Genomic DNA, 12,630 nt, shown 5'->3' with positions numbered 1-12,630 from the left:
TGTTGGTCTCTGTCCTGCTGCTCAGTTGGAGAGCTTTCTGCCCGGCTTCTCCAGCCCCCCGGACCGGCTCCCCGATCCAGGCCAAGGGTTCATTTGGGCAACAGCCGCCTCTCCTCCGACGCCCCGGGAGGGAGGGGGGGGGAAGAGAAGGCCGTCCGCGAGCCGAGCACCTGCTAGCCGCGCGCGCGCCCCCGCGGCCGGACCCCTCCCCGCCCGGGCCCATTGGCCGCCCAGTGACACGGGGGGCGTGGCCGCCTCGCCCCCTGCCGCCCGGCCCATATGAGCGGCCGAGCTGGAAGCCTGGCCCAGCAGATCGCGGCGGCGAGTCGGGAGAGTGTCCGGGAGTCGGACTCGCAGGGTTCGGCACTGCTTCGCCCCCCCTCCCGCCCCACGCCAGACCCTGCGGGCAGGATGCCGCGCTCCTTCCTCGTCAAGAAGCATTTCTCGGCCAGCAAGAAGCCCAACTACAGCGAGCTGGAGAGCCAAACCGGTACGCGGCGCCCGGGGAGGGGGGAGGATCCGTGGGGCGAAGCAGCCACGTGGACTGGCGGCGAGGGCGTGTGGGGCTGGGGCGCTCGAGGGCTGAGCCCGGGATGCACTCCCTGGGGGTGGGTGGGTGGGTGAGTGGGTTGTCGCCTGTTTGGTAACCCCGGGGCTAGTGGGGGGGGGGAGAGCGAAGATTGGCCGCTGTACGGCGGGGTGGGGGGAGATCCCAGGCAAATTAAGATCTGGAGTTGAAGTTCCAGTGGGGGCGGTCGCTTGCCTCGGGATTTGGTATCCAGCGGCTGCGATCGCACATGCTGAAGAATGCTGTTAAAATCCACCTTCAATGTACTTTCAAACTGGATTTTCCCAGTCCACGCAGTAAAATCCAGTTGGAAAGTGGATTGAAACTGCATTATTGAGTATGTCTGATCACAGCCAGTCTGTTGTCCCTTCTTCGGCCTGGCTTGCCCAGGCTAGCCCCGGTCTCCGGTCTCGTGGATCTCGGGAAGTCAGCAGGGTCGGCTCTGTTCAGTATTTGGATGGGAGACCCTCAGGGAATGCCTGTGCAGAGGCAAGCGATGGCAAACCACCCCGGAAGGTCTCTTGCCTCGAAAACCTACAGGGGATTTTGAAGTCAGCGGTGACGATTTTTTTTGGGGGGGGGGGGAGCCAACAAAACCCTCCTGTTCCCATTTCCAGCTCTTGAGTAACTGGTTGCAACCCGGGAGAAAAGTCACCTTTATTTTATTTTTGCGTTTATGCCCTACTGTTCTGCCCAGTGGGAGCACTTGCTCAAATAAACCCTGCTTTATTTGGATTACTTCCTTTTTATATCCCACCTTGGGGAGGTGAGATTAATAAGACCATTGATCGTGTGAATGGTGAGTTTTGTGAATGGTTCTTGGGTGTTAAAGAGGTTCTTGATGCCATGCCGGATCCGGCACCTTTCTAGACTCCGTGGCTTCCAGGGTTTGTGCATTCATTCTGTCCCCTTTTCCTTCCCACAGTGATCATCTCCCCGTTTTTGTATGAGAAGTACTCCCTGTCTGTCCCCCAGCCAGAACTTCTGAGCGCCACCCCTTACTACCCTCCGCTTGTATGGGACACGGGGCTGCTCTCCAATTTCTTCACTTCGGAGCAGGAGTACCAGAAGACCCCTGCTTCTTCCCCCAGCCCAGACTCCAAACCTCTGGACCTGACCTCCCTGTCCAGCGAAGAAGAGGATGGCAAGACCACCTCCGACCCTCCCAGCCCAGTCTCCTCTGCCACTGAGGCTGAGAAATTCCACTGCAGCCAGTGCAGCAAATCCTACTCCACCTTTGCAGGCCTTTCTAAGCACAGACAATTGCACTGTGACTCCCAGACCAGGAAATCTTTCAGCTGCAAGTACTGTGAGAAGGAATACGTCAGCTTGGGAGCCCTCAAGATGCACATCCGAAGCCATACCCTGCCGTGCGTGTGCAAGATCTGCGGCAAAGCTTTCTCCAGGCCGTGGCTGCTGCAGGGCCACATCAGAACGCACACTGGTAAAGCTCATTCTGCTCTTGTCTCTGGTTAGGCTTATCTTCTCTTTCCCCAGCCCCCCAACCTGATGCCAGTCAACACTGTATGTAGCTTATCCGGAGGGTGGGGGGCGGGAGATAAGGATTTCTCAAAAGCGCATCTCAAAATAAAACAAAAAAATACCTTAACTTGCATCTTCGAGCTGAGCTTGTGAGCAGTGCTCCCTCTAAGCTGACTAGCTCACAGTTTTTTAGCCTCTAGCTCACACATTTTTGTCTTGGCTCAGGAAAAATGGCTCCAGAGCACACTAATTTATGCAGCAGCTCACAGTTTTAATGCCAGTAGCTCATGAAGTAGAATTTTTGCTCACACGATGCCACAGCTTAGAGGGAACATTGCTTGTGAGTTGCTGATGACCCATTTTCAGCAGCTGCACAAGAAGACATGTGCCTTAGGGCCGTCATGCATGACCTGTGCACTGCACGGAGCATGTGTCCGTAAGTGCATGGATGATGAGATTATCCAAATTGTGCCCCCTTTTTTCGCAGCCCTTCTGTGATGCTTTCAGTTGGTTAGTAGTGGCACCATGCAAACTGTGCAGGGAGTTGGGCCTGTAATCACATCACCAAATCTCCAGTCCCCTCAGACCTTTGTCAGCTGAGCAGGAACTGAGATGTGAATCAGCCGTGACTCACTGGAGGCACACAGCGGTGATTGAAAGGGCTTTGCCATCTAGCAGGGCAGGCATGCGCTGTGTCACTGTGGTGGGGGCCAGGCATGCTCTGGGTCTTGTCTGCTTCTACACACCCGCATGCACAAGATCTTGTGTTGAAAAGCTAGATGGTTTTCTTCCTAAGTTCTGTCTTTCTGCTCTCTAGTCCAGGTTCCTTGTCTAGCTCCCCATTTATCAAATGCATTGTCTGCTGTTTGAACAGTCGCTCAGCCCTGCCTTCCGGGCTTCTAAAACGTTCCCTTGAAGCTGCCTGTGGAAAGCTGAGTGTGCTGAGATGCATCTTTCCAGACCTTACGGATTTGCATTGTGTGCTGCCTTAATGGAAGCCCTGAGGAGGCAGGCAGGATCTCGGAAAGGGGTGGAGGTGGGGGAGAGGAGCAGCAGAGCTGTTGGGTCAGCCGAAGCAGGTGCTTTAATGTAGAGATGCTGTTTGCCTTCTCCTCCGTGCACCTGTTACTGTAATGCCTCAGGCACCAGACTCCACAGCTGCCAGCTTGCTAGGGAGGTTTTTTTTTTTAGCTTTTAATCCCAAGAAGTATCGCATTTACAATGCATCTCCGGGCTCCCTTTTGTGTGGGTCACCCGGGGATGGTTTAATTGTTACGTGGTGCTGATTTCACACCCTCTTAAAGAGGGCTAAAGAGGATGCCTCAAGGAAGCTGGCGTTCTCCCCCTCCCTCCACAAAAAGAGACTTAATTTGGCTTTCCGAATGCAGGGAAGCCTGTTTTGTGGCTTGAGTCTTTTCAGCAGGCAGGCATTCTTGGGAGGGGAGGAGGAGGAGGGGAGGAGGAGGAGGTGGCATGGATAGCTGCAAAGGACAGACCTATACTTGGCTCTGGGATCCTTCCACGGTGGCCAGCCTCTGATGCAACAGAGGCATCACCTTTTGCACAGTCTTGACTGTGGTTGGCTTTTGGATAAAACAACTTGCAGTTTGAAGCCAGGAGGATTTAGTTGCTTTTTATCTGGATTGTTGCACAACAGTAGCTGAGAATCCTTCTGTGGGCTCCTTGGTTGAGTTAAGCTAGCCCAGGCAGAAAATTGAAATCTTGTTGTTCTTATGTTTTTTTACTCTGCTTTTCTCCCCTCCTCCGTATTTTTTTCCTCCCAACAAACAATAACCCTTTGAGATAGGTTACGCTGAGGGAGTGAAAGGGTTTGAAGGTGGGTCATGTGATGGTCAGAGCGCCCTAAAAACCCTCAGCTTGCTTTCTGGGACTGTTGCACTAAAACCAGCAAGTACAGTCCTGTTCCTTCAGATCCTTTTTAAAATGCCACTGAATTCACTGGGGGACATGTCTCCTCTCCCTCCCCCATTGAAATGAGTCAGGCTTAAAACTGCTGGATTATGTCTGCCAAGGCTGGCTCCTGAGTGGATTACAATAGAAATGACAAGGCTAAGAACTGATCTTAAATCTGTTTTACTACAAAATCCTTGGCATTTGTCCTTGTTCAGAGCAATACACTGTCTTGCACTTTTTACAACAGCCCTTACAACAGGGCTGAGATAGTAGCTTTGTCTACAGGTACTAGCCACATTGATGGCAGAGGTAGGATTTGAACCAGGAATCTCTCGAATCACAGCTCTTACAGCACACTCTGAAGCAGACATCAGTGAAGTTAGAAGAGTCTGCTTAGGGTTGCACTGTTATCCTCAGTGCTACACCAGCTTTCATGGATTTCCAATCAATGTTAATGAATTGACTTTCAAGGGACAATGCTAGAATTGGGTGCAAATCTGCCCCAATTGGTTATAGATACATAGGATTTTCTCTCTCTCTGTACAATCTATGGATGTAAAATCGCCCAGGTGAAGACGTAAAGAGTTTCCAGGTGACTCCCTGCTATATGCTTCTAAGCAGTTAGAAATTTCTTCTAAGCATTAACTGAATGCCTTGATATTTCTTTTAGCATTTGTGAGTCTGACCCTTCTCTCCTCTTTGTTTTTTTTTTGTCTGTTCCTAGGTGAGAAACCTTTCTCTTGCACACACTGCAACAGAGCTTTTGCCGACCGGTCAAACCTCCGTGCTCACCTGCAGACCCATTCCGACGTGAAGAAGTACCAGTGCAAAACCTGCTCCCGGACTTTCTCCCGCATGTCCCTTCTCCACAAACACGAAGAAACGGGCTGCACTGGAACCCGCTAAGAACTCACCAAAGGCCACACGACTCCTGTGCTCATCCATGTATTGTAACTAGTTTCCGTAGAATGTAGTTTTCTATTGAGCTGCCGGGGCAGTGTTATCAGACTGTTGTTTTCAGCTGCTGCAGGCCTTAAAGAAACATCCACACCTCTTAGTTCTTTGTCCTCAAGTTAAATTTGTTTCTAGAGCCCGAATTCCCCTGGCTGTGGCCGAAGTCTTCTTGCCTTGAGCACGGGTGGGGTCACACTGCAGGTGCTGCCCAAATGAGAGCATGCCACTCTTCCATATGAATTGAATTCTCGGAACCTGCAATAAACAAGCAGATCTCTCTGCTGGGGCAACATCTAGTCTACTCTGGCATTCCTTCTCCAAAAAGGGGGACAAGCAGATACCCCTAAGTGCTCAAAAGCAAAACATGCAAGTGAGGCTCATTCCTGTTTCTCTCCAGCATCTGGTATTCTGGGGTATACTGCCTCTGAAGGTGAAGGTTCCATTTGGCTCTCAGCCTTTGAGCATCCTCTCCTCTCTGTGTTACCAAACCTGCCTTTTAAAAGCCATTGAGGCGAACAGCTGTCTTTGCGTTCTGTTCTTGATTTATAAGTGTAGGAATGTCTTTATGTGCACAGCACCTGGCGGGATTAAGCTTTGCACCTAGCTGTCCTGAAATCACACAGTATTTTTGTATTTGGGTTGGGGGGGGGGAGGGCAGAAGGAAATACCCCGAACTGATGTGCCTATAAATGAAGGACAAAAGTATTAGAACAGAAACACCAACCTCGATTCTTTCCCCTCCTCTCTCTTTCCAGCATTGTATATACACCGCCTATAGAAGGTGTAACTATGCAGTAATACAGTATTGCATTAACTCTGGGGCAGCTGCTTTTCCAACCAGCACAATGACGATTAGCAATGCCTCCCAAGATTAACAATGTCTATAGAAGGCATTGGGGGTAGCTGTTTCAAACAAGCCCTCCTGTTTACAGAGCCGCTCTGCACTCAAGCACCTGTTAATATGACTTTCAACAACTGCCTTTTTCTTTCCTTCCCCCACAAGAGAACTGTGACTAATAGCTGGCACTTGTCAAGCGATACAATAGCAGCCTGTGTCAGAGAGGGCTGCCCATTGACAGGTGTGTGCCAAAAGAGCTATTTACGGCTATTGACAGGTGCCTCCCGAATGCATCTTTTCTTTTTTGTACATTGTTTCCACACCATAAACAACAAGAAAAAGGGTATGTTTACATTTCAAAGGTACACTGGTATTTATATATTTTTGTGCCATGATTTTATACTGATTAAAAAAACATTTTTATATATAATTATATACGATTTATTGATATTCAATAAAGTGGTTAATTTATAACCTGGTCCTTTGTGCTGTTACTACTCATGTTTCTGACCAGATGCCTGCCTTTTTATGTGTGTGTGTATGTGTGTGTGTGTGGTTCCTAATCCTCCAGCAGAGGCTAGAACTTGCAATAATGGGTTTAAATTACAGGCAGAAAGATACCAGCTGGATATAAGGAAAACCTTTGCAGTCACAATAGCTCAGCAGTGGAATTGACTGCCCAGGGAGGTGGTGAGCTCCCCCTCACTGGCAGTCTTCCAGCAGCGACAGAACGAACACTTGTCAGGGATGCTGTAGGCTGATCCTGCACTGAACAGTGGGTTGGAGTAGATGGCCTGCATGGCCCTTTCGAACTCTGTGATTCTAAGATTAATCTACATGAAGTTAAATGTCATTTAAGTCCCATTGAAACCAATGGTACAAATTAGACATGACTTGACTTGGTCGCTTTTGGTGGCACGTGCAGCCCAAACCAATGGTCAGAAGGGAATTTCACAGGTTTCAGTGGGATGTTATTTGTAGATCAGCGTGTACAATATTACAGCTTTTGGGGGGACTCTCCCATTGTAATGGATGACCAAGGTATTCTGGAGTGCCCTGTTCCATTTTAACAGGACTAGCACAGGGGAATGCTTATGCAGCATTGTTTTGCCAACACTTGGGGCACTTTGCGGTCTTGCAAAGATGCCTTTAGAGTTTAGAGAAACTACTCTGAACTGTGCATGCACATGAAAGCTCACACCTGAAAGCTTTGTTGGTCTCTAAAGTGCCACAGGACTCAAATCTTCATTCTGATCTTCTTTGCAGTTAGGATTGCCTGTGCTGTTCATGAAGAGCTCTGAATTAGGGCTGGGAGGGAACTGCTGCAGGCAGAAGAGAGAATCTATTTCCTTGACTGGGTCTGATCTTCCAAATGCCTGTGCTGGCATTGGAAGGCATTTTCTGTCATTTCTTCCCTAGTCACCTGGAACTTCGGGGATTAAGTCCAGGAAGGGGATGTGTGGGTGCAAAGTGCTGTCCCCAGCAAGGGGCTTTCAAGGCAGGTAAGAAGCAGAGGTTGTTTGTCATTGCCTACCTCTGCAGAGTCATCCTTGGTGGTCTCCCCAATACTGACCTTTATTTACTTTATTTATATCCTGCCTTTCACCTTAATGGGGACCCAAACCTGCTTACAACATTCTTCCTATCCATTTTTAACATTTTTGTATTAAATGTGTGTGTGTGTGTGTACCTGGAAGTCATGGCAACCTCCGGTGGCTGACTTCTACTGGGGTCATGGAGGATATTCAAGAGGCGGCTGAATAAAACCTGCCCCTACTTCCCACTGCTGGTATTCCAAGGAGGTCTCCCATCCAAGTGCTTGCCAGAGTCGACCCTGCTTTGCTTCTGAGATCTGACAAGATTAGGCTTGCCTGCGCTATCCTGGTCAGGCTCTCTCCATTGAAGCCTCACAATAACCCTGTGAGGTACATTAGGCTAAGAGTGTGTAACTGGCCCAAAGTCCACCAGCAAGCTTCTATGGTTTGAGTGGGTATTTCATAGGGGATTTCCCAGATCCTAGTTTGACAGTTTAAACCATCTGAGATCTGATGAGATACCACACCAATTTCCCTCCCTCTATAATAGGGCTGTATTATTACTTGATTAATTAAAAACTAGCTGATGAAAAAGGTTGGTTCAATTAATTGGGCAGCAGAAAATAATACACATTTGTGGGTGTCTCTTGCCTTAGCAGAGACCATTCCCCTCTATTCTTTCTCATCTAGAGTTGCAGATGGACTTAATAATATCCTGCCTTGTTAATAGAGGCCTAATGTGTGGAAATGGGCACTTGGAATAGAGTAGTGCATTATGGGATTGAGTGTAGGTTGGAAAAAGTCTGTATGGGAGATGTGGTAAGCTGCCAATTTTAATTTCATTTTGTATGCCTGCAGCCTGTCATATATGGGCCAGACATATACATTTCAGGTTTGGTCCACCACTTTGTGGGTGCCCTTTTTCTCATTGGTGCTGGACTGCCAACCAGCTATTGGGAGCCTGCAATGAGGCTAATAAAATATTAGCAATAAGAGAATGAGTAGGCCCATTATACAAAAGGGGAACTAAGTCTTAGAGAATTTCCTGACAGTTTCAGAAGGTAGTTCTGTTGGTCTTCATTAGAACAGTTAAATTCATCTGATGAAGGAAACTTGACTCACAAAAGCTTATACCCTGAAAACCTTGTGGGGCTGCGGTACTACTGGACTCAAATCTAACTTGTCTCCTCTGATACATTCTCCTGGCTCTATAAATTGTGTTCTCTGGTGCTTAGAATCTTCAAACTCCATGCCAAGAAAATCTGTATTCCCCAATCACTCAAACTGACACAAGTTGTTTTGGTACTTAATTCAAGCGATCTAGAGCTATCAGTACATGTCAGGTTGGCAGACAATAAGGTATGTGAGAGACTGGGGACAATCTTAGGTATTAAGACTCAGGGCCAGTACAAGTTACAAAATCCTTGTGTTTCTCTCATTTGTCCTGTCAACAGACACATTGTGGGCTCTGAACTTAATTCCCAGAAATGTGTGGGCTCAATTGTGTTGGGACCATGGCATGAGAGAGGATGAGGCTTTACTCCTGCCCCCAGTGTTTCCCCCACCTGATCTGGGTTGTCCCTAGCTGCTCTGTTGGAGAACCTTGTTATTTAGTTCATTACTATACAAGTTTCTACAACAATACAAATAGCACCCTGTGGGGTCAGAAAACAGCAACAGGGGGAGGTTCAAGTTAAACCCCTTCTTCCCATGTAACAAGGCTACAGTCCTAATCAAAATTGGGTTTGCATCCCATGGTATTAAATTGCGAGTACTTCATTGTCAGAGCATGTCCCGTTGAAGTACTCAAGGAGGAGAGGAGGGCTTTGTAATGTGGATTGGCCTTTAGAGTCCAGATGAAGAGGCAAAGAAAAATAAGAAACTGCAAACTTATGGGGACAGAAACCAACTTTTACAGTACAGTCAAGAGCCAGCATGGTGTAGTGGTTAAGAGTGATGGACTCTTAATTTGGAGAACTGTGTTTGATTTCCTCCTTCTCCACATGAAGCCAGCTGGGTGACCTTGGGCCAGTCACAGTGCTTCCTCAGCCGATCTCATCATGAAGTGCCTGTTGTGGGGAGAGGAATGGAAGGCAAATGTAAGCTGCTTTGAGACTCCTTAAGGGAGAGAAAAGCAGGGTATAAAAACCTACTCTTCTTCAGTCCTAAAGGTACAGAGGTACACCCTTCACCCCATTGAAGACAATGGGCCTAGAACGGTGTGATTTTATTTAGGATTGCACCGTGTGTTCTTTAGTTTGACTGGAACATAATCTTTATGTTTTCTACTCTTTCTCTGCAATGATAAAGCTTAGAAAGTACAGTATAAAGCCAAGAAACTGTAAGTGTGAGGGATTTTCTTTTGTTTTAAATTATATTTTGTGTGTGTTAGAATCTGAAAACAATGCTGATCACAAGAGCTCATGTTGTGACTCTGAAGCACAAGACCTCATATTTCTGTTTGAGGAGATACTAGATGTAGCTTCTGGCAAGCCGTTCTCTATCTGCCTTGACCATCCAATGATAATATTGGGATTGGTTTACTGTTGTAACCCACAGAGTCCCTGTAAAGATCAGATAATATCCATCAAGTTCTCTGAACACACAAGAAAAGTTTAACATAAATACCAAGTCACACCTTGGTGTTGTAGTTGTCAAGCCATACTGGTCTGCAGTGGAAAAGCCAGGTTCGAGTCCAGTGATACCTCAGGGATCGGCATGAGTTTCAGGGCTTGAGCTTTCGAGAGTCAGCACTCAAAGGCTGACTGAGGTCCCAATGCTAAGCAGGCTTATTTGAGAGTAAGCCTGCATTAAGTTCCTCCTTGACCTCCAGGAGCCACACAATATGAGTGAAAGAGCCGCGTATGGTTCCTGAGCCACAGTTTGGCCATCTCTGCCATATCAGACAAATCTTTAAATTTTATATCAGGCAGCAGCATGCACAAACACATTATTTACTTGTTCAGTACATTTTTTAATCCCATCCTCTGAGGAGCTCAGGGTGGTGTGTATGGTTTTCTCTTCTTGTGCTTTATCCTCATGAGAATGACCACCCTGTGAGGGAGGCTGGACCGAGCAAAAATGGTTGGCCCAAGTGAGCTTCCTTGGCTGAAAGGGGAATTCAGATGTGGGTTTCCAGGATCCTAGTCCAACAACTGCCTTTTACCAAATCAGACCATCTAGCTCAGCAGCCTAGCATGGTGCTAGAAGGTGCCCTGGTGCCCACGTGTAGGCTTTCCTCCATTTCATTTCAGAGGTGCTTCAGAAGAGCTCATCACTATTATGTCTCCAGGGAGCATCACTTTGCAAACAGCTGTCTCCATCATAGGAAGCCACTCTTCATGGAGAATCCCAGTATTTTGTGGCTGGCACCAGCTCTAACAACAGCCGATATGTGGTGGAGTCCAGTAATCATTCTCAAAATTCCAAAAAGTGCTCCCAGGATCAACAAGACTGGTGACCCCTGACTAGCTCATTGTCCCCTCCTCTGGACAGTAGTAGCAGAGAAAGCACTTTCCCAGGACCCGCTTCCCAAAATCCATAACCTGAGAATGACACTGACTAAACTTAGTATCTTAGGGCGCCTAAGGTAGAGCATATTGGACTAGGATCTTGAAGTGTGGGTGGAAAGTGTTGTCTTATGGCAGCTGTTTGATGGCAACCCCGTAGGGTTTTCAAGGCAAGAGCTGTTCAGAGGTAGTTTGCCATTTCCTGGCTCCATGTCACAACCCTGGTATTCCTTTGAAGTCTTCCATCCAAACACCTGCCAGGGCTTACCTTGCTTAGCTTCCAAGATCTGATGAGATTGGCCTAACCTGGGCTATCCAGGTCAGGGTGGAACTGGGAGACCCACTCTGCCATAATGCACATTGAATGACCAGTGGTGATAGTCCCTCTCAACTTTGCCAATCCCATAGGCAACCTGTAAAGATAAAAGGAGGAAAGAAGAATCATGTGTGTCACCTTGAGCTCCTTGGGGGAAAGATGGGATAAAAATGCTCAGATTGTTCTGCATGGAAAACATGTGCTCTACTGTGGAGTGATGGCCAGTTCTTACAGATATATAAAGAGCCCACTTATGTAGCAGTTCTTGAAGAAGCTTTTCCCAAGTCCTTCTGCTGAGCTGGGGGTACTCTTCTTCATCTCACCTAATGAATTGGTCTGGGAGGTCTCATCCCACCTTCCCAAGCAGTACCCACAAAGGTGGCCAGCCCTGTAGCAGTCCCTGTATAGATTGCTAGCACCCACTTTCTTTCCCCCCCCCCCCCAGGCTCTTCTTTAGGGCAGCATCTTGGACTTGGGAGGAGGAGAGCAAAGATGCACAGTAAGACTCACAGGTTAATACTTGGATGGATTTAAGATGAAATAGTAAACAGGTAGCTCAGTGTTTGCTGCAGTTGTCTGTTTTTAAAAAAATACAATATAGCAATCAGTAATATGAGTCAGCTGGAGAGACGGTAGCATGGTCCAGCCTGATCTCTCTTTTTTAGTATTTTTGTGAGTGAGTGAGTGTGTGCTTTTGTGCCTGGAAGTTATGGTGACCTCTGGAGCTCCTTATTAGGGCCTGGATGTTTTTCAGAGAGGTGGCTTGCTATTGCCTGTCTCTACATCCCAGCTCTAATATTCCTTTGAAGTTCTCCCTTCCAAGTACTTGCCAGGGTCAACCCTGCTTAGCTTCTGAGATTGGATGAGATCAGGCTTGCCTGGACTGTCCAGGTCAGGGCAGTATAGTCTGATCTTGTTAGATCTTGGAAGCTAGGCTTGGTTAGTGCTTGGATAGGAGATCACTAAGGAAGACTCTGCAGAGGAAGGCAATGGTAAACCATGCTTGCTTCTCATTTGCATCAAAAGCCCTTGCTGATGTCTCTGCAAGTCAGTTGCAGCTTTATGGCACTTATAAATGTACTATGAGTCAACCTGATGATCACTCTTTCCCCTCCAGAAGTGAAGAGCTGTTGGTGGCTTTGGCACATATAGCTAAGACCCAAGGCCATGTGAATTGTTTATAAAATCATTACTTGTGGTTAGAACCTGCAGGTTAGTACACAGAGGAAGGAAACTCCTGAGGAATACTTCCATTTAGAGGGGGCAGAAATACCCTAATTAGTGTCCGAGTCTTCTGGGAATCTTAAAGTATCCCCAAACCATTCTTGTTGTATATTCTCTTCCTTTCAGGTTGCTTGCCCTGGGCCAAGGGCAAAGCTGCCAGTATCTGGTCAACCTGTATATATTCCCCCCTCCCTCCTTTTCTCCCCTCTCAAAAGTTCTTAGGTTATGCAATCTAGTGCAAGATAGTGCTTCATACCGGATATTAGAGTTTTGTCTAGACACTCAGCCAA

The 12,630-nt window shown here is 47.6% G+C and overlaps 1 protein-coding gene across 1 annotated transcript; it reads left to right on the top strand.

Annotated features, from left to right (window-relative positions):
* The first annotated feature begins 313 nt into the window (after positions 1 to 313).
* On the top strand, positions 314 to 6,230 carry SNAI1 (snail family transcriptional repressor 1). Its single transcript, XM_060230804.1, has 3 exons — positions 314 to 490; positions 1,494 to 2,012; positions 4,689 to 6,230. Exons 1-3 carry the CDS (start codon positions 412 to 414, stop codon positions 4,868 to 4,870), a joined length of 780 nt encoding a protein of 259 aa, XP_060086787.1. The 5' UTR covers positions 314 to 411; the 3' UTR covers positions 4,871 to 6,230.
* Positions 6,231 to 12,630: the final 6,400 nt, after the last annotated feature.

This window comes from Heteronotia binoei, chromosome 2 (assembly GCF_032191835.1).
Source record: "Heteronotia binoei isolate CCM8104 ecotype False Entrance Well chromosome 2, APGP_CSIRO_Hbin_v1, whole genome shotgun sequence".
In the NCBI taxonomy this organism is placed as follows: Eukaryota; Metazoa; Chordata; class Lepidosauria; order Squamata; family Gekkonidae; genus Heteronotia; species Heteronotia binoei.
This window is presented reverse-complemented; position numbering and strand designations above follow the sequence as displayed.

Excerpts from the sequence above, each read along its gene's own strand:
- SNAI1 (XM_060230804.1), top strand. The coding sequence starts at position 412 with ATGCCGCGCTCCTTCCTCGTCAAGAAGCATTTCTCGGCCAGCAAGAAG. Across the intron at positions 491-1,493 it reads CGAGCTGGAGAGCCAAACCG|TGATCATCTCCCCGTTTTTG; the intron begins GTACGCGGCGCC and ends TCCTTCCCACAG. Across the intron at positions 2,013-4,688 it reads CCACATCAGAACGCACACTG|GTGAGAAACCTTTCTCTTGC; the intron begins GTAAAGCTCATT and ends GTCTGTTCCTAG.